Source organism: Micromys minutus (assembly GCF_963924665.1).
Source record: "Micromys minutus genome assembly, chromosome: 9".
NCBI lineage: Eukaryota > Metazoa > Chordata > Mammalia > Rodentia > Muridae > Micromys > Micromys minutus.
Genome location: NC_137978.1, coordinates 60,389,416 through 60,414,215, shown reverse-complemented (window position 1 = coordinate 60,414,215; position 24,800 = coordinate 60,389,416). Strand labels below are relative to the sequence as shown.

Here is a 24,800-nt window from a genome sequence, read left to right as displayed (position 1 = left end):
CGCCAGCCGGCTCCGCCCGGCCAGCCGGGCCCCACTGCTCTTCCGGCCCGACACCAACATTCAGGTGCTGCTGGACCTCAAGTACAACCTGAGCGCTGAGGGAATATCCTGCATCACCTGCTCAGGTGAGGATCCCCCGCTGGCCGCTCCGGCCTCCTGTGGCGGCTGAGCCCACTGTTGGCCTGAGAGGTTGCAAAGGTGCGGTGAGCAGGAGGGTCGGACATCTACAGGGTCAGACCACACTACAGAGTCAGGGACAAGCTGTTACAATAGCAGATGTGGAGGAAGGATTGGGTGCTCTGTGGGCATGAATACCCTGGAAGGCTGCCCGGAGGAGGTGTCTAAACAGACACTTAAAAAATGAGTCATCAAATGAATGCAGCTGGGGAAGGAAAGAGTAGGTTAGACCCAGAGGAGAGAGAGAAGGTGAGTCAGGCCAGGCCAGCAGGGGCAAGGGTTCTAGGCTGAGGGCAGTGTAGACTAAGGGTAGGGTTGCAGGAGCTGAAACTAGTTCACCTGATGGGTGGATCAGGGTTCTGGGGGGTTGGGGTTGGTGGGCCAGGTGGAGGTGGGCAGGAGGCTTGTGCCATGTCTACGAGAGTCATGGAGGAGCTAAGGAGTCAGCGTTTGGGGATGATGCTGACAGGCAGGTGTTGAGAGGATGGTGGAGAATGGCTTTCAAGGTGTCTGGTCTAAGCCCTTAGGGCAGGGAGAGTGGGGCCGGAGCAGGGGTGGACAAGGGTCAAAGAGACTTAACTGACCACGTGGGCAGCTCCAGGACTCCGCTGCCGTAATTGGTAATTGCCTGCGCTTAATCAGGGCGCTGTTCCCATTAGCCCGGCCTTCCCTTGCCCACGGCAGGAGCTGAACGCATGCTAACAGACTGCAGCTCTGGCAGGTACCCGGAGCCTTGCATCTCATGCACAGCCCCAGCCCAGCCCCAGGTCTCCACTGGGGCTCAGAGCTGCTCCACCTCTTCACAACACACACCCCCCGGGACCCCCTGCCTGTCTCCTGATACCTCCACTTCCCAGCTGGACAGACCCCAAAGCATCCATCTGTAGGAGAGACACCTCATCCCTGTACCTACAACACCCTGAACCCCTTTTCAGGGAGACCTTTGGTGTGGCAGCAAAGAGGATTATGGTTTTACAAAGGGCGGCCTCTCCCTTCCTGGTCCCTGCAGTCCCTGGTCCTCGAAACCACAGCTTTCTCTGCTGATGAGGTTGATAACCCCTGCTTCGGGATGGCCATGAGGACTGACTGCTATTTTAAAGTGTGACATTCCTCTCGGTTAGACCAAAGCGTCACCTGTAGCGCTAAGACAAGGCAGGCCCTTGCCCAGCCTTACCCTCACCCGATAGAACTGGGAAAGCCAGGCACAGAGGGGACATGGGGACATCGCTGTATGTCCCCCTCCAGATGGAGACATAGTAAACGTTGGCTGCGTTCCTTGGTTTCGTTGACTCTCCTTCAAATCACCGATGTCCACTCCCTCAGCCGATGGCCCTTCATAGACGCTGGCCCATCCTCCTTGCCCATTAGACGTGGCCACAGAGGCTCCCATGTCCCTGACTCAGTGGGGGATGGGGGAACAGGTCTGTTCCAGGAGAAGCCCCACAGCCTTCAGAACAATGTCAGGACATCCCTGGAGAAGAAGAAGAGAGGTTCCGGGGTTTCCTGGGCCAGCCGGCCTGAGAGCACTGCACAGGGTGAGTGGGGTGGGGTCTGTTGGTTCCCCCTGGTGTCTGACTGTATGTGGAGAGCAGGTCACATCTACAGCCTATACTCCCATGGATTAGCTAAGAGAGAGCGTGTGTAAACTTCAGAATCCTCACAACCCCTCCTCCGCCCACCCTGACTAGAATGTCTACCTACGGAAGCCTCCATGAGCCTGCCCTGGTCACCATCCTGAGAGCCGGTATTGGGGGGTCTCCTGAGCCTTGGCTCACCTCTCCAGGGGTCTCCGTTAGAAAGGTTCCTGGGAGAAATTTATGAAGTAATCCCAGTGGACAATTATGTTTTTCCCTGTCACCCTACGGCATTGTCACCATGTCGTTAGCAGACCTAGCCACACCTTTCACATTGTCCCATTGCTGGTATCTCACCACCGTGGGTGTGACTCCATCCGTGACCTCTACCACCTGCCACCATCACTGTCACCGTCCCATCTATGACTGTCACCTCCCATCATCCTTCCTATGGACCCTTTCTAGTACAGAGGGACAGCATCAGCACCTGGGGATCAGCCTAAGGCCAGCGCTCAGCTCCTCAGCCAACAGCTAAAGTGGCCTTTTGTCACATCCTGAGGCCACCACAGTCACCGTCCTCTCCTCTTCCATCCCTTGCTTATCCTCAGAGACCATGAGCACCGTGTACATCTCCAAAGTAAAGAGCATAGGCCGCCCAGCCGTCTATAGGCTTTCCCTCAACGCCAGCCTACCAGCGCCCTGGCAAGCTGTGTCCCCTGGAGATGGAGAGGTGCCATCCTTCCAGGTGAGCCCAGGCCGTCATGGAGCTACTACTGAGGAAAGCCCATTGGTGCCATAGTGGTGGGCGCTGGCCATGTAGGCAGCGAGCGGGGGCTCTATGAGTGTCCGCCATAGCAGTCGGATGTGCGGCGGGGTCTGCAGACAGAGCTGGGTCTGAGTCCTAGCTCTGCCTTCTGTAACCCTGATGTTGTTGGGCAGGTGATTCAGTCTCTCTGAGCCTCAGTTTCCTGATCTATGGAATGGGGATATGAAAGACATTGTTGGAGTTCTGGGATGTGGTGACTGTCCACACGACAGCCCCATAGTTCATCCTATAACAAAGAGATTTCTCAGAAGACAGCCTGTTGTGGCCACACCCCGTTTCAGCATCCCCTCAACAGGATCATCAAATTTGCCCTCTGCCACAAATCCACCCCTCCCTCATAGCCCTACCTGGCCTCCTTTCTAAGGATGCCCTTCTCCCTGCCACATCTCCCACCCGTTGGTCCTGTCCAACTGAATCTGGCCCAGCCGGAATCTGACACCATTTCTACTGCTAATTCCACAAGGGCTTTGTCCATCCTGCCTAGGCTCAGTCCTTAGATTCAGGCACAGAGCCTCTCCCAAGAAGACACCTAGTATCCTAGTTCTTCTCTTGCTATCATTAAAAAAAAAAAAAAAAAAAAAAAAAAAAAACAGATGAAAAGCAACTAGGGGGAGAAAGAGATTTACTTTAGCTTGTAATTAATTCTAGATCACAGTTCATCATTGTGGGAAAATCAAGGCAAGAGCTTCAAACAGCTAGTCCCATCACACCCACAGTAAAGAACAGAGAGAAATAAATGCATCCATGTGCGCTTGCTTGTGCTCAGCTCTGATTCTCCATTCTTAGTTCAGGAGCCCCGTCTAGGGAATGGTACCGCCTACAGTGGGCTGGGTCTTCCCACATCAGTTAACTTGAGACATCTCCCACTGGCATGCCCACAGGCCAACCCAGTATAAACAGTCCTTCATTTAGACTCTCTTCCCAGATGACTTTTGGTTGTGTCAAGTCACCAATTAAGGCCACCCCATTGGTAAAGAAATGAGGTTCAGAGAGAAAGGGGGTGGAGGGAGAGAGGAGACATTGCCCACTTTCAAGTTCAAGTTTAAGCCTCTGAGCTCTGGAAACCAGGACAGGGTGGGAGATAGGTTGAGGAGGGAGGGGACAGACCTTGAGGCCGGGCAGGCCAAGGCAGCCTCCCCGAGTCACGTGTCTTGTCTCTGTCAACCCACTTGCTTAGGTGTATAGAGCGCCTTTTGGTGACTTCACCAAGAAGCTGACCGCTTGTATGTCTACAGTAGGGCTGCTCCCGGAGGCGAGCCCCTCCCACAAGTGGATGGTGACGGCCTTGGCCTGTGACGCCAGGAGGGGCTGGAAGTTTGACTTCAGCTTCTACGTGGCCACCAAGGAGCAACAGCACACTCGGTAAGAGCCATGCAGACGTGGCACCCGGACCCCCATGGCTTCGCTTCCCTTCTCTCTCTAGGAGTGGGGACACTGGCAAAGATGACTGTCCCCACTCCAGTTTGCCACTTTTCCTCTCAGCTCTGCAGGGTCACGATGGCCATCTGGGTCTACCTCGTGGCCTTGACAGTCATTCCCTGTACACAGAACATTCTCCTCATGTCCTGGAGCCTTATACCTCTGGATTCAAATTTCTAGCCTGATGCCACCTCCGGGGGGAGGCTGTCTCTTTGCAGAGCCCCTGTTCCATGTAGCACCTGCTGCTGTTTCTGGCCCCAATTGCCACCTGCAGTCATGATGGTCTGGCATGTGACCAATCCAACCCCAGTTCTGTGTCCCTCAGGCTGCACTTCCTGTGGTGTTTGTCACATGACAGGCTCTCAGTAGGTTTCTGCTGGCTGGATGAATGTGTGCCCACACTTCCTATCCAAGGCCCTCACCCACACTTAATAAGCAGACAGCTTCCTTGTGCCCCTTTTCTAGATTGTTGGGGAGTGACAGAGGTTATACCTGCTGCACTTTGTTCTCAATGTCTACCCCCTGGCGTGCTCAAAGTAACTCATTCTTGCTGAATGAGAGCTCCGTTCTCCATGTCACGGGGTCCCAAGTCCCCAGGGCAGTTCCGCCCCAGGCTTTATACCCTCATGTTATGAACATAGCCTTATTTATCAGGTAGGGCTGCCTTAGCCCAAGTACCCAGCCATTAATTTTACAAACACGCAGTATGGCTATGTGTCAGCATGCTAAGGGCAGAATGGGGTAACAAGCTCCTCCCCAGAAGACAGGCAGCTACCGTGAGGCAGCAGCTTCCTGTCAGACTAGGGGTCACACTCAGGAACAGCTCAGCTCCCATTTCAGGGGGGCATCTCAGTGCCAGGTCTTCACCACCTATGCTACCTGGAGACCAGGGTCTGACAGGAACTGGTTTCAGGGCACTTAGCTCCCTGACCCCAACAGGTTGATTCCGTTTGGAGTAGAGAGGTGAAGAGAGGAGGAGCGAGCGGTGAGGTCACTCTGGCTGGGTCCTTTCCACCCAAGCATCCCCCTGTCTCAGGGTAGACTGTCTGCTCCCGAGCCCAGGCCCAGGCTTTGCTCTGTATGTACAGCCATGGCCTGGGGGCTGGCAGTTCCCGGATGAGCAATCTAGAGCTAGAAGCCAGTGGCAAACTCAAGACTCCTCATCTCTTCAGGTTCAACGGGGTCAGTGGGTCAATAGGTGAATAGGCTACAGACGGGAGACACTGAGGCTTGCTCTTGGTCCTCCCTGAACTCTGGGGGACAGTTTTAAAAGTGGATACTTGTGCTCCCTCCCCTCCTGTGTGGGGGTGGGGGGGGGGACTGAGAGCCAGAGGAGAGAGCCTCGATCGGGGTCTTGCTGGTCTTGGCAGAGGCAGAACCAAAACAATCCCCAGACCCCTTGGCACCCTCTGCCCCTATGCTGGGGGGACACCCTCCCTGGCCCCTGAAGTGACCTTGACTCGCCTCCCCTGACCTTTCCTGGACTTCTTAGCCCATCATCCTCAATTCACCTCCTTTGACTTTTCTTGGCCTTCCCAACTCAGCCTGGCCTCCCTGCCTCCACAGGAAGCTGTATTTTGCTCAGTCTCACAAGCCCCCCTTCCACGGGCGCCTGTGTGTGGCACCCCCTGGTTGCTTGCTCAGCTCCAGCCCCGATGGGCCCACCAAGGGCTTCTTCTATGTGCCTAGTGACAAAGGTACTTGGGACACATCCCGGGGTTGGAGGACGGGATCAAGGGGGAACCTCAGAAGCCTGGGCCCGCCCTCAGTGTTGGCTCTGACTCCCCTTCTTCCTGCAGTACCCAAGGCCCGCATCTCTGCCACCTTTGGCTTCAACCCTTGCGTGAACACAGGCTGTGGGAAGCCTGCGGTGCGGCCGCTGGTGGATACGGGAGCCATGGTCTTCGTGGTGTTTGGCATCATTGGAATCAACCGCACACAGCCGATGGACAACCACGTTATCGGGGACCCGGTACGGCCACTTTGGGCAGATGTGGAAGGTCACAGCTGCAGCGGAGACTTGAGAACAGGCACTTGTGCCTGACCTGGCAGCCCGGTCCCTCACTTACACTCCTGACTCCTACACAGCTCCTCCAGCCCACACAGGATCTCCACGGGCCTCTGAGGGAGCATTGTTCCCCTGGAGGGGGAGAGCTGACTGGGAATTACTCAGGAATATGGGTTCATCTGGGGACCCACACTGGCTGCCTAGTCTTCACTGGGGGCTGGTGGGACAGATGAGAGAAATCCTGTGTGAGGGCTGTCCTCCTCTGGGTGGGCTCTGTATGCTGACATCACTGACCACGTGTGACTGAAAGGCTTGGCAGGTCACTAGAGGTCCTATTCGGTTGGGCACAGGCATGTCAGGTGCAGTCTGTCGAGGAGCAAAGGGAAGAGGATGAGGCTTGTCCTTCCGGTCAGAGGGATACTGTCCACATTCAGAGCTGGGGTGGGTGCCCGAGGAGGAGGCAGGTAAGCATGCAAGATAGGCTGCAAGCAAGGGAGAAAAGCGTTAAGTCCAGTAGAAAGGAAGAACAGAGGTGGGACCAGGGGGCTACGGGGCAAGCAGAGGTGCCAGAGGCACCAAGCGAAGGGAGTCATGGGTATCCACGTGAGGGCGTGACATGGTGGTAACAAGGGACAAGGGAGATGCTGCAGGGTCTGTCCCCCCACAGTGGGGACAGGGGAGCCTGGGACTGAGTCCGCAACTCACTGAGCGCCCGGGCCGGTGTGTCTCCTTGGGAAAGGGCAGCGTCATCTACGACAGCAGCTTTGACCTCTTCAAAGAGATCGGGCACCTGTGCCGCCTCTGCAAGGCCATCGCGGGCAACTCGGAGCTGGTGAAGCCAGGCGGGGCCCAGTGCTTGCCGTCAGGTATGTGCGGGCTGGGGACCATGTGAGGTCACCGTCCACTTGGTAGTGCTAGATAACAGGTGCCCAGGGTTTGGTTGGGTGTCTGTACTGCAGTGTGTCCATGAGGCACTCACAGCCCCGTACAAACGCTGTCCAAGTGTGCACAGGCTTGCAAAAGCATCGGAATGCTGCGGTGGGGGGGGGGTGTGCTAGTGAAATACATAGATAGGTGTGCCTCCAGGGGAAGCTCTCCCAGAATTGAGGGCAGTGGCTGGCTGGTCCAAAGGCTACTTGACTACAGTGATTTAAAAATACCACTTTCCACCCTGTTGGCAAGTATGGGTTGTAGGTCTCTCAGTGACCCTGCCTGGTGTATGCCAACACACTGGAAGCTTGAGTGGCAGGCAAGTATGTCCACCCAGATGTGTTGTGTGGGACTGGCCGCTTTTCCTGCCGCAACCTCCTCTCGCTTCTTCCTACAGGGTACAGCATCTCTTCCTTCCTGCAGATGTTGCACCCCGAGTGCAAGGAGCTGCCTGAGCCCAACCTGCTGCCAGGGCAGCTATCCCATGGGGCAGTGGGTGTCAAAGAGGGCCGTGTGCAGTGGATCTCCATGGCCTTTGAGTCGGTGAGCCTGGGGCCCCTGTGTAGTGTGCTTCTCTTGAAGACGTCTCGTCCCCCAGCTCAGACAAGAGAAAGCTACCCTGGCTTTGGCCTGAGGTCCTAGCTAGCACTTGACAGTGTCAGGCACCACCCCATCTGACTGCACATCTTCATCCTTTCTAACACCCGTAGGGATAAAGGAGGACCAGGAGACTCTCCACTGTCATTTGATGATCCCTGGCCCTGCCAAGGGAGGTACAGGAACATATGCACACAAACACATACATACTTTTACACACAGGCACATCCCCTGACCTGGCACTTTAGCATCTTGACAAGATGTCCTTCTGCCTCCATGTGGAAACCAGGGGTCCAGCCATTACCTGATCTTTGTGTGATTGACTGATGTCATGGATCAGATCCCCAGCTCCCTCTGGCCTCTTATACTCCACCTACGAAGCAGGATTTAAAAACCTTTCCCTAGCTGGGCAGTGGTGGCACACACCTTTAATCCCAGCACTCAGGAGGTAGAGGCAGGTGGATCTCTGGGTTCAAGACCAACCTTGACTACACAGCGAGTCCCAGGGCAGCCAGGGATACACGGAGAAACCCTGTCTTGAAAAACAAAACATACAAAAGATGCTAGAGTGATGGCTCAGCAGTGAAGAACACTGGCTGTGCTTTCAGAGGTCCTGAGTTCAATTCCCAGCACCCACAATCATCTGTAACTCTAGACTCATGGGATCAGATGACCTCTTCTGCTATACAGATAGATACACGTGTGGATTAAAGCATCCATGTACACAAAATAGGTAAATCTTTTTTTTAAGATTTTTTAAAGCCTTTTGTTTTCCAGTCTGGCTGCTATGGAGACACATGGAGATAACACACTTTGCTTGGGGTGTCAGAAATAAAGACCAGGTGATGAATTTAGGGGAGGGCCTGTTCTCAGGCCCCCAACGCGGTCTCCCACGGTCTGTGTTACCAAAGCCTCTGATCCAGGTCAGGTGGACTAGAGACCTCTAACCCAGTGAGTCAAAGTCACCTCTCTTATTTTTGATAAAACACTATAAAACTTGACGTCTATATTAGTTGGCTTTTTGTAGCTGATACCAAAAAAGGGAGGTAAGGAAGGAAGGAAGGAAGGAAGGAAGGAAGGAAGGAAGGAAGGAAGGAAGGAAGGAAGGAAACAACTTATGAAAGATAGGATTTATTTTGGCTCATGGTTTCAGACGGTTCAGTCCATCGTGGAAAGAAGGATGCAGTGGACGGTAGAGACCACATCTCTGTAGGCCAGGAAACAGTGAGAATGCCACTGGTACTGCATTCAACTTCTCTTCTGTTGTGCCCGGGACACTCGTCCCTGTGGAACGAGTCTTTCTCCCTCACTCAATACTTTCTAGAAACCTACAAGTTTTCCTTGCTGTCTCCTGGGTGTTTCTAAATATGATGCCATTAACAATAAAGAGAATGTGTTTTAAGCCAAACCCTTGTCAACTTAACACCTAAATATATCAGTTTAAGCCACAATCTTTTACCCCTAGTGCCCTCAAAGGCTCATGTCCATCTTACAATGAAAATAGATTCTTAACAGTTCTGACATTTTTTTCAAAAGTCTTGACTTCAGAGTCTGCTCAGAGACTCAAGGGAAGGTGTTAGCTGTGAGCCCCTGCAAAATTGAAAGGACAACTACAAGCTTCATGACCTCTTTGCATCCTGCATTCATGCAAATCAGCACCATGTTGATGATACCAAGGTCTGACATCAGCCCTTGAACTACGGCTTCAGTAGCCTCTGGTGCCCAGGTGAACTTGGGAAAATACTTCCCTGGGTGGCCCCATGTTTGTCAAAGTCTTTCAAATGATCATTTTCAAGCAGTGGAGTCTACAGTGAGTGAAGCTAATTCCTGATATGGGCTTAAAGCTTTTCCTACACTCCTAGCTCAGACTGCTTGGGTTTTCCTTAATAGTGCTAATCTACGTAACAACCCTACGGCTTTCAACTAGGCTTCCCTTATGAACAGGCTGCATATTCTTCAAATCCTTCTCTTATATTTTTGTTTTGTTGATCCTCATTTTTACTGTAGATGTGGATAGTACTGGCCATGCCACAGCCACGGTGCCATGCTGTCTTGAAACTTCCTCAGCCAAATTAATCCACCACCTTTAAAGGCATCCTCTCATGATGTTTTGAGACTGTCTTTATGTCATCTCCAGTCGCTGTTTGTCCTACTCAAAGTTTATATTGCTGCAGTGAAACTCCTCGACCAAAAAGCAAGTTAGGGAAGAAAGGACTTATTTGGTTTACAATGTCACATCACTGTTCATAATTGAAGGAAGTCAGAACAGGAATTCAAGGAAGACAGGAATCTGGAAGCAGGAGCTGATGCAGAGATCATGAAGGATGCTGCTTCCTGGCTTGCTCTCCATGGCTTGTTCAGCCTGCTTATAGAAATCAGAACCACTATCTCAGGGATGGAACCAACCACAATGGGCTGGACCTTCTCCCATCAATCACTAATTAAGAAAATGCCCTCAGATGACTCTAGCCTGTATCAAGTTGACATAAAACTGCCCTGCATGGTGCTATGAAATACCCTGACAAAAGCAACCTGAGAGAGAAAGGCTTTACTCTTGTTCACAGTTCCAGGTTACAGCCCATCCTAATAAGGATGTCACAATGACAAGAGCTTGAGACATCTGGTCAACCTGTACTTGTAGTCAAGAAACAGAACAATGAATGTATGCATGCTTGTGCTCAGCTTTCCACTCCTTAAAAATGTATTATTATTTATTATTAATTTGTGAAAATGCTGTTTTCTCAACATGTATGTCTGTACACAAGTATTCAGTGCCCACAGCGGCCAGAAGAGGGCATCAGATGCTGTGAAATTGTGGTTACAGATAGTTGTGAACCACTATATGGGTGCTGGGAGTCAATCCCTGCCCCCACACAACAGCAGCCAGTATTCCTAACTGCTGAGTCATCTCTCCATCTCCTCAGCTCCACACTTAATACAGCTCAAAGTTCTCTACTGAGATAATGGTACCGCCTCCAGTGAGTAGGTTTTATCTCAGTTAATATACTCAGGATAATCCTCCCACACACATGTCCCAGGCCCACCTGACATCATAGACAGCCCCTCACCGAGAGCTTCTTATCAAGTAATTATAGATTATTTCAAACTGACAATTAAAATTATCCATTGCAGGAACATAGTAGACAAGTTGTAGACAATGTTTTGTTGTTTTGACAGAATATAACATGAATGTACTCTAGCCTAATTCTCTAGCTCCTTGCTCCCATCTGAAACTTCAAGCACACAGTCTTTACCATTCACATTCCTGTCTGCATTCCACCATATTCTCCCAGTAAGCTCTGTTTAGAACATTCTAGAGTTTTTCTAGCCCATGGCTCTAAGATCTCCCAAATCCCTCCTATAACCTTTAGGGACTTCAGAGCTGCATGGTCAGACTTAGTTACAGCAGCAACCCCACTCCTGGTACCACTTTTCTGTATCATTAGCATTTTATTACTGTGACCTAAATGCTTAATTGGGAGTAGGGATAGAACAGAGTACTTCCTGCCATGGGGGGGGGGCAGGAAACAGAGAAAGAATATTGACATTCTAATAGCACCTTCCTTTTAACATTTTATTCAATCTAGGATCCCAGCATGTGAGATAGTGACACTCATATCCAAAATGGGTCATTTCCTCTCAATTACTCTGACTCCCTGAAAATACTTTCAACATATCCAGAGGCGTGTCTCAGCAAACCCTAATATATTCTAAATCCAGTCAAGTTGACAATAGAGATTGGCCATCCCACATTTCGCCTATCTTTATGACATTAAAAATCATCACCAACCAGGCATGGTAGCACACACCTTTAATCCCAGCACTTGGAAGGCAGGGACAAGGCTATTTCTGTGAGTTCGAGGCTAGACTGGACTGTATAGGAAATTCCTAACCAGCCAGGATCTTGTAGTGAGACCCTGCCTCAAAAAGAAAGAAAAGCACATTGTCACTGTTGAGATGATCTGTCTGCAAAACGTTGGTCACCAAGTTCCTGCCGCTGAAGGAATCCCAGCCCTCGGCAACCCTCTTTGTGCATGTGCTTAACTATACTAAGGATATCACACAAATGGAATCAAAAGGATTTGTCCTTTTCATGAGAATCAAGTCCTTCAGGGTTCATCTATACTGTCGCATGTGGTGGAACCCCTTTCTTTTCTCAGGCTGGTGCCATAATGAACTGGAAATTAGAAATGTTTTTCATCACCTTGAGCTTCCTTGATCATCCACCATGGCGTCCCCTGCCAAGCTAACCTTCAGTGCATTTGCACACTTGTGCACACATGCAAGAGAGCACACACATGGGCACACACACACACATCTGTGTATAGACATGCTGAGGCTAAGACTATTTTGTAGGAAAAACTGACCTGAATCATTGAGGCAACAGAGAGTCCTGGATCCTTTTTAGGGCTGTGCACTGTGGCCCGGCACGCTGCCTCATGTGTTTGCATCCTCAGCCAAGAGGCTGGTGTCCGACCAGATATGCTGAGAGCTGTGAGGAAGTCTGGGTATTTGGAGAGGTGCTTGAGAGCCCAGAGGAAGTCCATCTTGAACAAAACGGAAGCTTCTCAGAGGAGATGGACCCTAACAAGTTTTAGGGCCATGTGGAAGGGCTTCCTGAAGAGGCAAAGGGTGGTACAGGGGAGCATGGCATATTCTAAGTGAGTATTACGTTGAGAGAGCTCGTAGCCACAGATGGGATGGCTCAGTGCCCACATATTCACAGGGCACTCTCCACTGGTGGCCACAGAGTAGCTGTCCTTAGGAGATGCAAAGCAGACCCACTAGCCTCACCAGCTCGTGTCTCCTGCAGACCACATACAAGGGCAAGTCCTCCTTCCAGACCTACTCGGACTACTTGCGTTGGGAGAGCTTCCTCCGGCAGCAGCTGCAGACCTTCCCTGAGGGCTCAGCCCTGCACCGAGGCTTCCAGACCTGTGAGCACTGGAAACAGATCTTCATGGAGATCATAGGTGGGTGCGAGCCCACCCCTCCCCCAGGCCAGGAGGTGGGAAGCCACACAGAGGCAGCTACCCGCTCTCTGTGAGACACCCCCCCTTACCCTGAGTCCTGGGTTAGAACCCCAGTGAATTGCTATGCAGCGGCCACTGAGGAGAGGCCAGAGTGTGGGTTCTTTCCTGCCGGGTGACTGTGTCCATGTGTGATCTTTAAGTAACACTTGGACGGCTCTATGAGTAGAAGCACTGGTAGTGTGAGCCTCATCGTCTCACCTGAAACCCCACTGTGGGAGTAAATGACTTCACAAAGACCTCTGAGCTCTACACACTCTATACATGTGCTCCAGCACACGGGTACGTGCATACTGTAACAATTTTTTAAGAGTATGCCATGGCCCTTCCCAGGCCACCGCTCTCTGGGGGCATGTTTACCTCCTCGAACTCCAAATAAAACTTACCTGTGTGCAGCCCACGCTGCAGCAGAGAGACTTGGGGGGCCGCTCGCCTCAGGGTGGCCAAGCTGCTGTGACTGCCCCCTCTTACAACCCTAGTATCCTTTGTACTGGGGGAAAGGGGAGCTGCAGTCTCCTCACCCTGCAGCATCCCCACCCCCAGCCCCCTTCTCCCCTACCTTTCAGGGGTACAGAGCGCCCTGTACGGCCTGGTCCTCTCCTTGCTCATCTGTGTGGCCGCGGTGGCTGTGTTCACCACTCATGTCCTCCTCCTGCTGCCTGTGCTCCTGAGTATCCTAGGTATGTGTGCCCAGGGTGACGGAGCACCAGGGATGGGGTCGGCCAGGGCACGTGGCAGGAGACAGCAGGCTGGGGGTGGGTATGTGGTTGGTGGAACAGTGGGCCAGGCCGGTGGGGGTGGGGCCAGGTAGGGGTCTCCCTTTCTTCCAACAACTTCCTCTGGCCCTCTGGCCATCCAGTCTTAGCAAAGGCCCTGTTGCAATTCTCACCCGCACCAAAAAAAAAAAAAAAGAAAAAAAAAAAATTCCTCAGCTTGACCTTGTGTGACAGAGACACACAGAAACTACCTGTGTTCCCTGAGTAGAGCCAGGTATCTATGTGTGGCATCATTTAGGTGAGTGGCGTATTGTTATACCTGCCTCCTCCCTCCCCTTTTCCGTGCCACTGAACACCAGCATCCCTCTTGACTCTAGATGTCTCCATTTCCCAGGGACGTTCTAGAACCCCATGGGCAGGAAAAGGCCCAGGCTACACCTTTGTTGTCCCTCTTACAGGCATTGTCTGCCTCGTGGTGACCATCATGTACTGGAGCGGCTGGGAGATGGGTGCTGTGGAGGCCATCTCCCTGTCCATCCTGGTTGGCTCCTCTGTGGATTACTGTGTCCATCTGGTAGAAGGCTACCTGCTGGCCGGGGAGAACCTACCCCCACAGCAGGCTGAGGTAAGCAGCCCTGTGTACACCTGATCCCTGACTCAGCTCCCACCTTAGGTCAACAGAAGTGCCCCCATAGTGACCATCCGGGCAAGCCGTGTCAGTCATTACGGACAGATCGGGACAAAAACTCCAGACAACTAGCCACATACATATTCAGTCTGGAGTAGAGAAAAATTGAATGCATGCTGTCTTGCTCACTCACTTTCTTGCTTGCTCACTTACTCTCTTGCTTGGGATCAGCTTGACTAATCTACTGCTACACAGTTCACAGTCTCCTGCCTAGGGAATGGTATCACCCATGGTAGGCTGTGTCTTCCTACATCTATGAAGGATACCCCGCAAACCTACCCAGTGTGGACAGCCCCTCACTGAGATTCTTCTCCCAGATGATTCTAGGTTGTGTCAAGGTAACAACTAAAGCTAACTGTCCACAGTTTAGGTTTTCCTTTTTTTTTTTAATTCCCGGTTTGATGTAAAGACTGATAAAAAATTAAGACTAAAATTAAGTCATGTACTTTTAATCACTTTTTGGTTATAAGGATAGAATAACTCCTGTCAGAGCTCCCATTTTTGAGGACCCACCATGCATACCCTCCTGTCCTACAGACATTCAGCATGGGCTGGGAGCCTCTCAGGCAGAGCCAGCCTGGGGCAGCAGGTGGCGTGCCCCACAGTCGAGCACCAGCCTGTTGTCCACAGTGATGCTCAGCCCTAGCTCCCTCTCTCCTGTCTCAGGATGCCAGCTCCCAGCGCCAGTGGAGGACATTGGAGGCCGTCCGACATGTGGGCGTGGCCATCGTGTCCAGTGCGCTCACCACCGTCATCGCTACCGTCCCACTCTTCTTCTGCATTATCGCCCCATTTGCCAAGTTCGGGAAGATCGTGGCACTCAACACGGGCGTGTCCATCCTCTACACGCTCACCGTCAGCACCGCCCTGCTGGGCATCATGGCCCCCGGTTCCTTCACCCGGACCAGGACTTCCTTCCTCAAGGCCCTGGGCGCCGTGCTGCTGGCAGGAGCCTTAGGGCTGGGTGCCTGTCTTGTGCTCCTGCGCAGTGGCTACAAGATCCCCCTGCCCAGCGGGGCCACGCTATAGCCCTGCGTTTGCTTCCTGACTCACACGCCTTGCCCTGCAGCAGGGAATGAGGAGATCCGAGACCCAGGGTGGCTCTCTGTTTCCTGTCCCAGTTCCAGCTAGCTCCACTCCCAGGTTTCATGGACCTGGGACCTAGAGCTATGTGGGACCACACCACCTTCAGCACCACTCAGACTGGAAGTAAAATCAGATACCCCCATTCTCTCTGGGCCCCCTCGCTGAAGTCTGCCCGGCCCTGGAAAACTCTAGCCATCCTCCCGTACCTGGTTACCACCAAGCAGGTGGATTCTCTCCTCTCACACTGCTTCAGTGTTCGTGAACTGCTTGGGCGGGCATTTCAGGACCAGCCATTCTACAGATGCAGAAACTAAGGCACCAGGAGGCAGGGGCTACCCTGTGGCTGGATCAGGGCAGAGCCAGAGTTGCCTCATAGCACCGGCCTCCCTGGGCTTTTGCAGGAAGAGCACAGCAGATCCAGGACGGGGCGGGGGGGCACCCCCCCAGCTCTATGCACCCAGTGTTTGCTGACCCTGGCGTGGTCCAGGCCAGCAGAGACAGGCACTTCTTGGGATCATGCATGTCCTAGTCCCAGCCCCAGCCTCCGAAGCACCTCCCTGGAGTTGTGGCTCAACTGTCCCCACAGACCCTGACCTCATTGACCCCACCTGACTGAGAGCAGATGACCGGTGTGTGGCGGGGGTGCTACACACGTGGGGAGGAGCTGGCTGTGCCTGCCACCTGCTTGTGGCAGGTGGTCCCTATTAAAATGAGACAAAACTGCAGACCGCTGCTGTTAACACAAGCATTTTCAGCCTCCCTGGCTCCATTCTCTTAAAATTGAAATAACTAAGTGTTCACACGCAGCCTGACACAGACAGAGGGTGGCACCGGACCTGGACGGACACACGAGTGGGTAGAGGGTGTCCAGTACAGGGACAGGAATCCTTGGCCTCCCAGCGGGAAGTAGGTGGCGCCCAGGAGATGTTTGTGGCTTTATGGGGTCCATCCAGCCCCATTGTTGGGCATTTTGAAACCTTGGCATTGTGGCAGCCACCGGATTTCTTCCTGGCATAGGTGTTGTGCCTTTTGTGTCTTATAAAGCTGGACATAGACGGAACGGGACAGTTCAGGGATCAGGAAAGATCCCTGAGGGTGAGGAAGAAATCCAGGGCAGTCTGCATAGCTGCTCACCTGGTCACTAGTGGGTATGAAGGGAGGGCTGGGGCGTAAAACAGAGACCACTGTGTCCTTGCCTAGCTATGCCTGGTGTGGTGCCCAGTGTTTGTTGAGGACATATCAAACCTTTGGACCCACCATCCACAGTGAAGAAATGAAGCGATCAGGCTGGTACTGGCCTGCATGTAACACAACAGACGCTCTCCTCTGAGTTGGTATTCATTTCCTGAGGCACCATGAAGGCACCACAGATGTCTGCAGCAGAAGGCTGTCAGCTCTGACAGGAGGGCTGGTCCCCCTGGGAATCAAAAGAGGGGATCTGGTCAAGGCCCGCTGGGCATCAGCTGGTCTCTGTGTGTCCGTCATTTCATGTTCACATTCCTCTAAGAGAGACATCTGTTATGCTGGAGTTGGCCCCACCCTAGTGACTTCATCTTAACCTGGTTAGCTGCAGAGACTCCGACCCACAATAAGCTCCCATCCATGAGGACCAGGCATTAGAACAGAAGCAACCCTGGGAGGCAGGGTCATCCCACACACAGGAATCAGCTTTTTTTTTTTTTCTGGGGGCCAGTTTGAGACTGGGTTTTTCTATAGTCTTGGCTGTCCCAGAACCTGCTCTATAGAGCAAGCTTACCTCAAACTCAAAGATCGATCTTCCTCTCTGCTGGGACTAAAGGCGTGTGTCGCCACTTCTTTATCTAATGATCAGGTGTCGATGCACACCAGGGAGCCAAAGCCTGAGTGATGGTTTTTTCCTGGACCTTGAGCCTAACCTGGAGCCCAGGTGTGTCCTAAAAGCACATCCTCAACCACCAGGATAGCCTTTCAGAAAGGTAGACAAGGTTACTAGACGGTTGGAGGCTGTAGTCAGAACGAGGGGCTCATTTTGGAACTCCTGGAGCAAGTTCTTAGATCTGCCTAACACACCCTTCACTTAGTAAAGCTTGTCACTGAGGGAAAGGTCTTAGGAAGCAGGCTGTCCCTAACCCAGGGCCTCAGGATCCTCTGATGTAGCAGCCGAGTATTCGGGGTCCATGTGACTGACCACAACATGGAGTGTTAAGAGGTTTAGAGAGTTGGGGAGGGGCCTGGCTGCTTGACGGCATATCTCAGGATTGGTGTCTACAAGATCCTGTGCTGACATCTTCCCAGTAACTCAGTTTAGTGGAGAGGTGGGTCATTTGCTTGCTGTCCACATGATGCTTGACTCAGGGAGATCTCTGCCTGGCCCATGTACTTTTAAGGACTGACCAATACTTTGCAGAGAGCTGTGGGAATGGAGGAGACTAACTTCAGGCTCACTAGCTTCTGGGCAACTCTGTGACCCATTGGACTCCTGTAAGCCTCCAGTTTACAGATGATGAGTCTGGTTATCAGAGAGAGGAAATGCATATGCACAGTGGCCTCTGGCCATGCTTACGGTCTCTAACACCCAATTTGTATCTTCTCAGCCCAGCCTCCCTGCCTTTCTTCCTGGAGGCCCTGTATGGTGACTGATAGACTTAGTTCCCACCTGGATCTCCCCAGGGCAGGGACAGACCTGGGAAAAGGAGGTGGTGACAGTTTGGGCGCCCTAGAGAACTTGGGCCACACAGCTGTCTGTCTCTTTGATCCCCTTCATCTTCTTCATGACTGTTGGCATACCGGGTCCCAGAGGCACCAACTCCCGTGAACAGAAGCTTGACCTTCCTTTGACACTGATGTGGGTTGCAGTCTTAATGAGCTTCACCGGGCCTAATGGGATCTCTGTTCACTCGAGCTCAGCAACCAGCCTGGGGACCCCAGGATGTGCAGGCATAGGCATGCCAAGGTGACAGTCCTCTGTGTGGAGAAGCCAAGGGCGTGAGTGGGGGCTGAGGGAATGAACCCCCTTCACCAACAACCAAACCCTGTGGCCCCGCCTCTTCACTAAGACCAGATGTCAATGGTGGTTGCTTTTAAGGGGTGACTACTCTGCTTTTGGGGTGCCTCAGCGTGCCTCAAGAAAGTGTCTTGGTTACGATCCATGAAGGAAACTGCAGCCAGACACGTTTGTATCCTCCCTAGTTGGCCTCGGCTACAAGACAGGCAGCCTGTGCCCACTTCCACATCTGCCAAAGGATGCTGTGATTTGTCCTGGGGAGAATGGGGGGCGGGTACAGTATCATGCTTTTCCAAACAGAGGTCACTCTCCCTAGGACTGGTAGATTTTAAAGTTTTGGGGTGAGGCTATGGGGAAACAGGTTCTCAGGTCTTGCCTATTGGAGTGTGTAATCTGCTCAGCCACGCAGGACTGTTTGGTCAGAAGCAGAATGATGGCCACACCTCCCTTTGGATTCAGCACCCCTGCTCCCGAGAACTGAAGGGTAAGCTTAACCCCAGCAGAGTGCAGAAGGCATGCATTGAAGACTGGCCTGGCTTATCCGAGAACCAGAGACCCACACATCTGTCGGCACAGGAACAGGGAAAGTGAGTTCCGCAGGTCTGTGCTCTGTGGCTCAGGGCGCTTCCTCGGTGGGGGGGACAGAAAAATCGCCAATGAAGATGAAATGAGAGACAAGGTTGTAAAACTATGCAGCTTGTGTGTTTGAGAACTACCCATGCAGGCGCGAAGCTGTGCTCGTTTCCGTCCGCATGTGCATCAAGTAATTCTGGAGAACAATACGAGGAGACACCGCAAGGGTGGCTACCTGTGTGTACCAGGAAGGGGATGCTACTCTGAGGCAGACAGCCACGGAAGAAACCTCTTACCATAAATCTCCCTGCGCTCAGGTGCTCTGACTGCAGGAATCAATCACGGAGATGATTTTCTTGTAGAGTGGGGTGGCTGACGCTGGCTTCTTGGGAAACTCACTCCAGCAGCTGGGGGAAGGAGAGGAGTCCTGATAGGCCTTAACAAACTCGAGCTGACATCTGTTGCACCCGATGCCCTGCCAGGAGCTGCTAGTGGTGATGACAGCTACCCCTGCCACCTTCTCCAAGCAAGGATGGGGCTGGAGCTAGGGAGGCTGGAGTGGGCAAAGGAATGGTGACCCGATATAGCCCCTGGCCCAGGTGTAGATGAGTGGACAAGGAGATGCTCAGGTCAGGCAGCCCTGGGTAGCAGGTCAGCTGGGCTCATTGCCCCCTGGATGTTCACACAATAGCACCTTTCTTCTGCCTCCGCTGGCCTTGTGTCCAAGCAAGTCACACATTCTGTCTTTACCTGCTCGCTCATCTGTTAAATGGAATAATGCCCACAGAGCGTGGCCTTTGTGTTTTAATAAGATGATGTTTGCCTAAGCGGTGGCCCCAGTAATACCTGTCATATCATCCTCCTGGCTGGCTCTCTTATCAGACAGGTCTCTCCCAGCCCTGGGTAGATGGATGTGCTTAGCATTCCAAAGCTTCAGTAAGCAGGAGCTATTCCCCACCCCCAGGTGTCCCTCTGACTGGGATGGAATATGCTTTCTTGTCCTAACAACAATAAGCTTGCCTGTGGGATTCATGCTATTCAGTGGGGCTACAGTAAGCAGGAAGCAGTAAAGTCTTGAAATATTGCTGGTGCTCTGCGTTTCTGTCTTTCTGAGTAAAGGGCATGGTCCCCAAACTTACTGGTGTCCAGGAAGCTGAGAAGCCTATGGGACCAACTCGGCCCCATGTCTGGCCTGCAGTCAAGCCACGATCAAGCATAGATCAGACTCCCTGCTGACAGTAAACGATTAGTATCAGAAGACCCTGTGTTTGGGGATGTTTGTTACACAGCAGTACGACAGCAGTAACTGACTGAAGCACAGCTTGGAGTCTCTAGAGCTAAGCTGAGGGTTCCTCAGGGCCCCACAGGCCCTCATGATCATGCTCCCATTATCATCTGAAGCCACACCCTCTACTTTGGCTCTCTGGCCTCTGTAACCAGACCTCAGCCCTAACGTATGCAGGGCTACAACTCACCCCCGGCTTTCGCACAACTATCCTCATCTTGAACACACTGCACTGTGTAGTGCTTTCTTGCTCCGAAGGAGCCCTCCCCCCCCACACACCTCAGCTGTGGGGATGCCAAGTGTGGGTTAGTCACCACATAGCACCTTGCCTTTCCCTTGGGACGTTTGTAATGTCCTGCTACATGGCTGTCTACCCCATTGGATAAGGGGTGTTCCATGCAGGCAAAGGATGGACATCCAAGCTCTTGCATAATGTGTCCCTTGGAGCAGTAGCTGAGAGCTTACATCTGACCCTCAAGCAGAAGATAAAATAAAGCTAGATTGCGTCTGGCATGGCCTTTTGAAACCTCAGAACCTACCTCCAGTGATGTACCTCCTCCAACAAGGCCACATCTCCTAATCCTCCCTAAATAGCCTACCAATGTGGTGGAATTGGTGGGCGGTGGAGAGTATCCTGGTTCTTGGTTGAGATAGGTGAAGCCCCAGGAACATTAAGTGAGATGGACAGAAGTTTCCTAGTCTCCCAAGAATCAGGCCTCTCCACACAGCCATTAGCACCACATTGCCCCTTGGGGCAGCAGCCACACCCCAAACCCCCCTTCCACAAGTGAAGACTGACCACAAGTCACGTAAGCTCCAGGAAGAAACAGGACCATCCCCAAATATGTAGAGAAAGTCTTTCCAAGCCCTCAGGCCATGCCAATAGGAAGCACCTGTTGTCAGAACCATTTCAAAAACGGTACATATATGGGGGTGTTGCTCAAGAGTAAAGGTGTGCAAGAATCATTCCGCTGAGAGTGTCTGTTATAAGAATTGTTAACACCGCCATTTAGGAAGAGATTTCCTCTCCTGAAGCTTCTTTCACCCTGCACAAGAGCCTCTTGCTGGCTCAGTTCAGCCTAGCCCGGCACCTCGTGGAAGCAGTGCAAATGGGGGGGGGGGGACAAGCCAGACCCAGCAGCAGAGATGGCAGAAGCCACTCCCATCTCTGACTAAAGACCTGTGTTGGACTTCTGTCCCAAAGTCCCACATATCCACTAGGAACCAAATATTCAACTGTGTGAGCCTATGGGGGCCATTCTCATTCAAACCACCACAGGGGCAGGGCAAGGTTTGGGGGTAGAAGGTACCATGGTATCTTTCACCCACCCACCTATCACCCTTTACCCTTTTTAAAATTTTTTTTAAGTAGAAGCTACCTATCACCAGGTTAGCTTCAAACTGCCAATGTATCTAAGGACAACCTTGAACCTCTGACCCTCCTGCCATCTCCCGAGTGCTGAATCACATGTCCAGCTTCTTGCTTTGACTCCTGCAGGGCTCAAGATTGTTTCAGCACTTCTGGATCCTGAGGCACAACCATTTGGTTCGTGGCTTCAGTGCTTTGACCTTGAACATGTCCCTGTGTCTCTGAGACTCTGTGTACCTGTATCTATTATTTCTTGGTGCCTAACAAACCACTTCAAAGTCTACTGGCTTAAAACAACTACCCTTGGCTAAAGAAACAGCTCAGTGGTTGAGGACCCAAGTTTGACTCCCAGTACCCATGTTGGGCAATTCATAACCATCTACAACTTCAGGTCCTGGGGACTTGACACCTTCTTCTGGCCTCTGAGGGAACTACAGCAAATGCACAAAAACTTCATACACACACACACACACACACACACACACACACACATCACTTAAAACAATAAAAATAATGTTCATCTCATGACTCTACTGCCACAGAGTAAGCTAGGCTCTTCTAACCCCCAAGAATGGTTTTGTTACCCTAGTGGGTTCTTTCATAAATCTTTATTAAGCTCCAGGTTAGCTGGGTAGCTATATTTGGCGGGGGATGGAGGCTTAGATAGTTCTTGGACTGAAAGATGAGTCACGAGGCCATAGGTCATCCAGCAGCCAGCAGCTCAGGCTTGTTCACAATGCCAGGTTCCCAGAGACTATGAGAATGTACACACAGCCCCCTCTCATGAGCTGAACGCCCCCCCAAAGTGATATTTTGAAATCCTCACCTCTGGCATATCAGCACATGGCCTTGCTCGGGAACAGGCTCTTTATAGATTGAACCAAATTAAAGTGAGGTCATTAGGACAAACTCCATTTCTAATCAAGTAGAACTAGTGCTTTGGCCTGAACTGTCCCCCAGCCCAGCGCAAAATTCATATACTCAGGCCCTAATACTGGATGCTTATGTGTGACTTCCCTGGAGATGCGGCCTTCAATGAGGGGGTGAGTTGGCACAGGCTGACGCAGGGGCCCTGACCCAGTCTGGCTACTGTCCTTACAGGTGAGAAGATATCCGTGTGCACCCTGTCATCGGTGTCTGTTGTGGCAGCTCCATCCTGTGGGACGTTGTTAGGGCAGAAAAAGAACACAGCTGATGCCCTATAAAATGACATCTGGGGATCGGCGAGGTGGCTCAGTGACACACAAATGTGAGATCCCGAGTTCAGGACCCCAGAGCCCATGGTGTCGGGAGTCTGTGAACCTAATGCTCTACAGAAAGACAAGATAGGGTCAGAAAAAAATCTACAGACACTCATGGGGTAGCGACCTCGGCATAGACAGTGAGGAACAAATGGGGACCCCATCTCTGCAAGGTGGAATGAGAGGCCCAACCTCAGGGGACCCCATCTCTGCAAGGTGGAATGAGAGGCCCAACCTCAGGGGACCCCATCTCTGCAAGGTGGAATGAGAGACCCAACCTCAGGGGACCCATCTCTGCAAGGTGGAATGAGAGGCCCAACCTCAGAGGCTGTCCTCTAACTACAAGGACACCGTGGCACACATACCAATGTTCCCACACATGCATGCACACCCTCACACACAGACAGGGGTGTTTGATGAGGGAATCTGAGTATAGACACACATCGATAAATGCAGCTACACATAGACACTATTGCAGGTAAGGTTGGGGGTCAGAGCTGTGTACCTTCATGTCAAAGAATACCTGAACCTGGGGAGAGTTAAGGATGGGGTCCACAGGCTTCACCAGGTCATGGGCTGCTGTCATCTTTCTTCCCTGTCCTGGAACTGTAAGATCTTACATGTCCATTTTTGGTGCATTGTCAGGTCAGCTGGGCAGCCAAAGCACCAGCGTTCTTTCTGCAGCAGAAGGAACACTCGCATCTGACCCAGGCCTGGGGTCAAGTGCAGATGGACCAGTTTGTCAGGTCAGACGGCAATGGAGGGATGCTCTCCAACCATCCTACCAGAGGAGCTGAAGAGTCCTCCGGCGCAAGAGATTGCAGATCCAGATTCTGTGGGAGAGATGAAGGCACCCTGTGGTTCACAATCAACCACTCCCAGGGCTTTGTCTGTAGAACAGGGCAAGGATACACCCCTCACAGTGTTGTTGCAGACAGGTCTCAGTGGGGCATGTGACACAGAGGCCACAGCACAATGATTTGTTGGAGTCGGTTTCTTTTTTTTTTAAAGCAAAAATCTTTATTCAAACTTTAAGTGTCATTTCCAGAACATTGCTGGCATGGTGCAGAAATTCAGAGACTAGTAAACTCCACCCGGCTTGGCATAGAAGTCCCTGCCTGCCCACAGGGGCCCACGGGATGCTACCTCCTATCCGCAGGTGCACAGTTCACAGGAAGAAAGCAGCCTCAGTCCTGTGATGGCCGCTGTGGAAAACCCACGGACCATCAGCCAGTCTGAGCTCCCTCGTCTCAGGAATCTGCTTCACCAGGCAATGCTCCCGCCTCCCGGTCCAGACAGAGGCAGTGACCCCTAGTGAGTAGAGCACCAAGCCTGTCACTCTGAAGCAGGCAGAGGCAGCTGAGAGGAAGGTCAGCCCTGCTCTACCCTACCCTCCTGGCCGAGCTGTCAGTAATGTGGAGGCAAAGGCGTATGGCAGGCTCTCTCAAGCGCTCGCCAGAATCCCTTTCCTGCCCTAATTATTTCAAACACTCGAAGGCTCTCGAGTCGCTGCAAGTCACAAGTTCAAAAGCACAAAGTACATGGCCAAGCTTCGTGTCAGAGAGGACCCGGGGGAGCGGTGACACCCACACTTACATGGGCCAACCCCAAAACCCAATTTATGAAATGAAAATCTGGTGTGACATTCAACTAAATTAACAATTTATAGATAATTCACAATGCTCATATCATTAAGCAAATGCACTTTAAATTGATTTCAAATTAGCGGGCTAATGATTTCCCTCAGGACCGGTCTCCTCCAGCCCCCAGCATGGTGCTTCTAATAAGAGGTAGGTGTGTGATAACAGCCTCTTTATTCCATAATTGAAGCCATAATTGAACTCGAGGTCACATCCAAGGGCCCTATTGATCCTCGCAGAGAGGGAAAGTGCTGACAGAGACCATCCTTGGGCCAGTGGGGCTAGCCAGGCCACAGAGACTCCTGCAGTTGTAGCAGATTTGAGAGCATTTCCTGGACGACCTGCAGGTAACCTGGATGGCTGATGGGAAAGTTAAATACCCTTGAGACAGAATGTTTCCAAACCTGGCTTCAGAACATTCCAAGATGTGTAGAGAATCTACAGGACCCTCCAGTGTAGGGAATCCACATGTAGACATGACAGCAGGGTAAGTACCACATCCTATCGTGACTCGCTCTCTGCCTCTCCCCGAGCCATGCTATACCTCGAGCCCTTTACCTCTCGCCTCAGCCCAGCCAAGAGCTCCATGGGCGTCAACTAAGGAAGACAGGGTGCAGTCAGGATCACTGCTGACCCAGCCCCGGTCAGCATCACACAG

The 24,800-nt window shown here is 52.1% G+C and overlaps 1 protein-coding gene across 1 annotated transcript in view; it reads left to right on the top strand.

Annotated features, from left to right (window-relative positions):
- Window positions 1-14,994, top strand: part of DISP3 (dispatched RND transporter family member 3) — a gene marked incomplete at both ends in the record, with an annotated part of 29,898 nt that extends 14,904 nt beyond the window's left edge. The window contains 12 exons of the mRNA XM_080921287.1: window positions 7-125; window positions 1,599-1,712; window positions 2,360-2,496; window positions 3,755-3,939; window positions 5,563-5,693; window positions 5,796-5,968; window positions 6,744-6,870; window positions 7,332-7,477; window positions 12,345-12,504; window positions 13,128-13,241; window positions 13,736-13,902; window positions 14,632-14,994. Coding sequence (XP_080777413.1) covers window positions 7-125; window positions 1,599-1,712; window positions 2,360-2,496; window positions 3,755-3,939; window positions 5,563-5,693; window positions 5,796-5,968; window positions 6,744-6,870; window positions 7,332-7,477; window positions 12,345-12,504; window positions 13,128-13,241; window positions 13,736-13,902; window positions 14,632-14,994 — 1,936 coding nt within the window. The remainder of the gene's footprint in view (window positions 1-6; window positions 126-1,598; window positions 1,713-2,359; window positions 2,497-3,754; window positions 3,940-5,562; window positions 5,694-5,795; window positions 5,969-6,743; window positions 6,871-7,331; window positions 7,478-12,344; window positions 12,505-13,127; window positions 13,242-13,735; window positions 13,903-14,631) is intronic.
- Window positions 14,995-24,800: the final 9,806 nt, after the last annotated feature.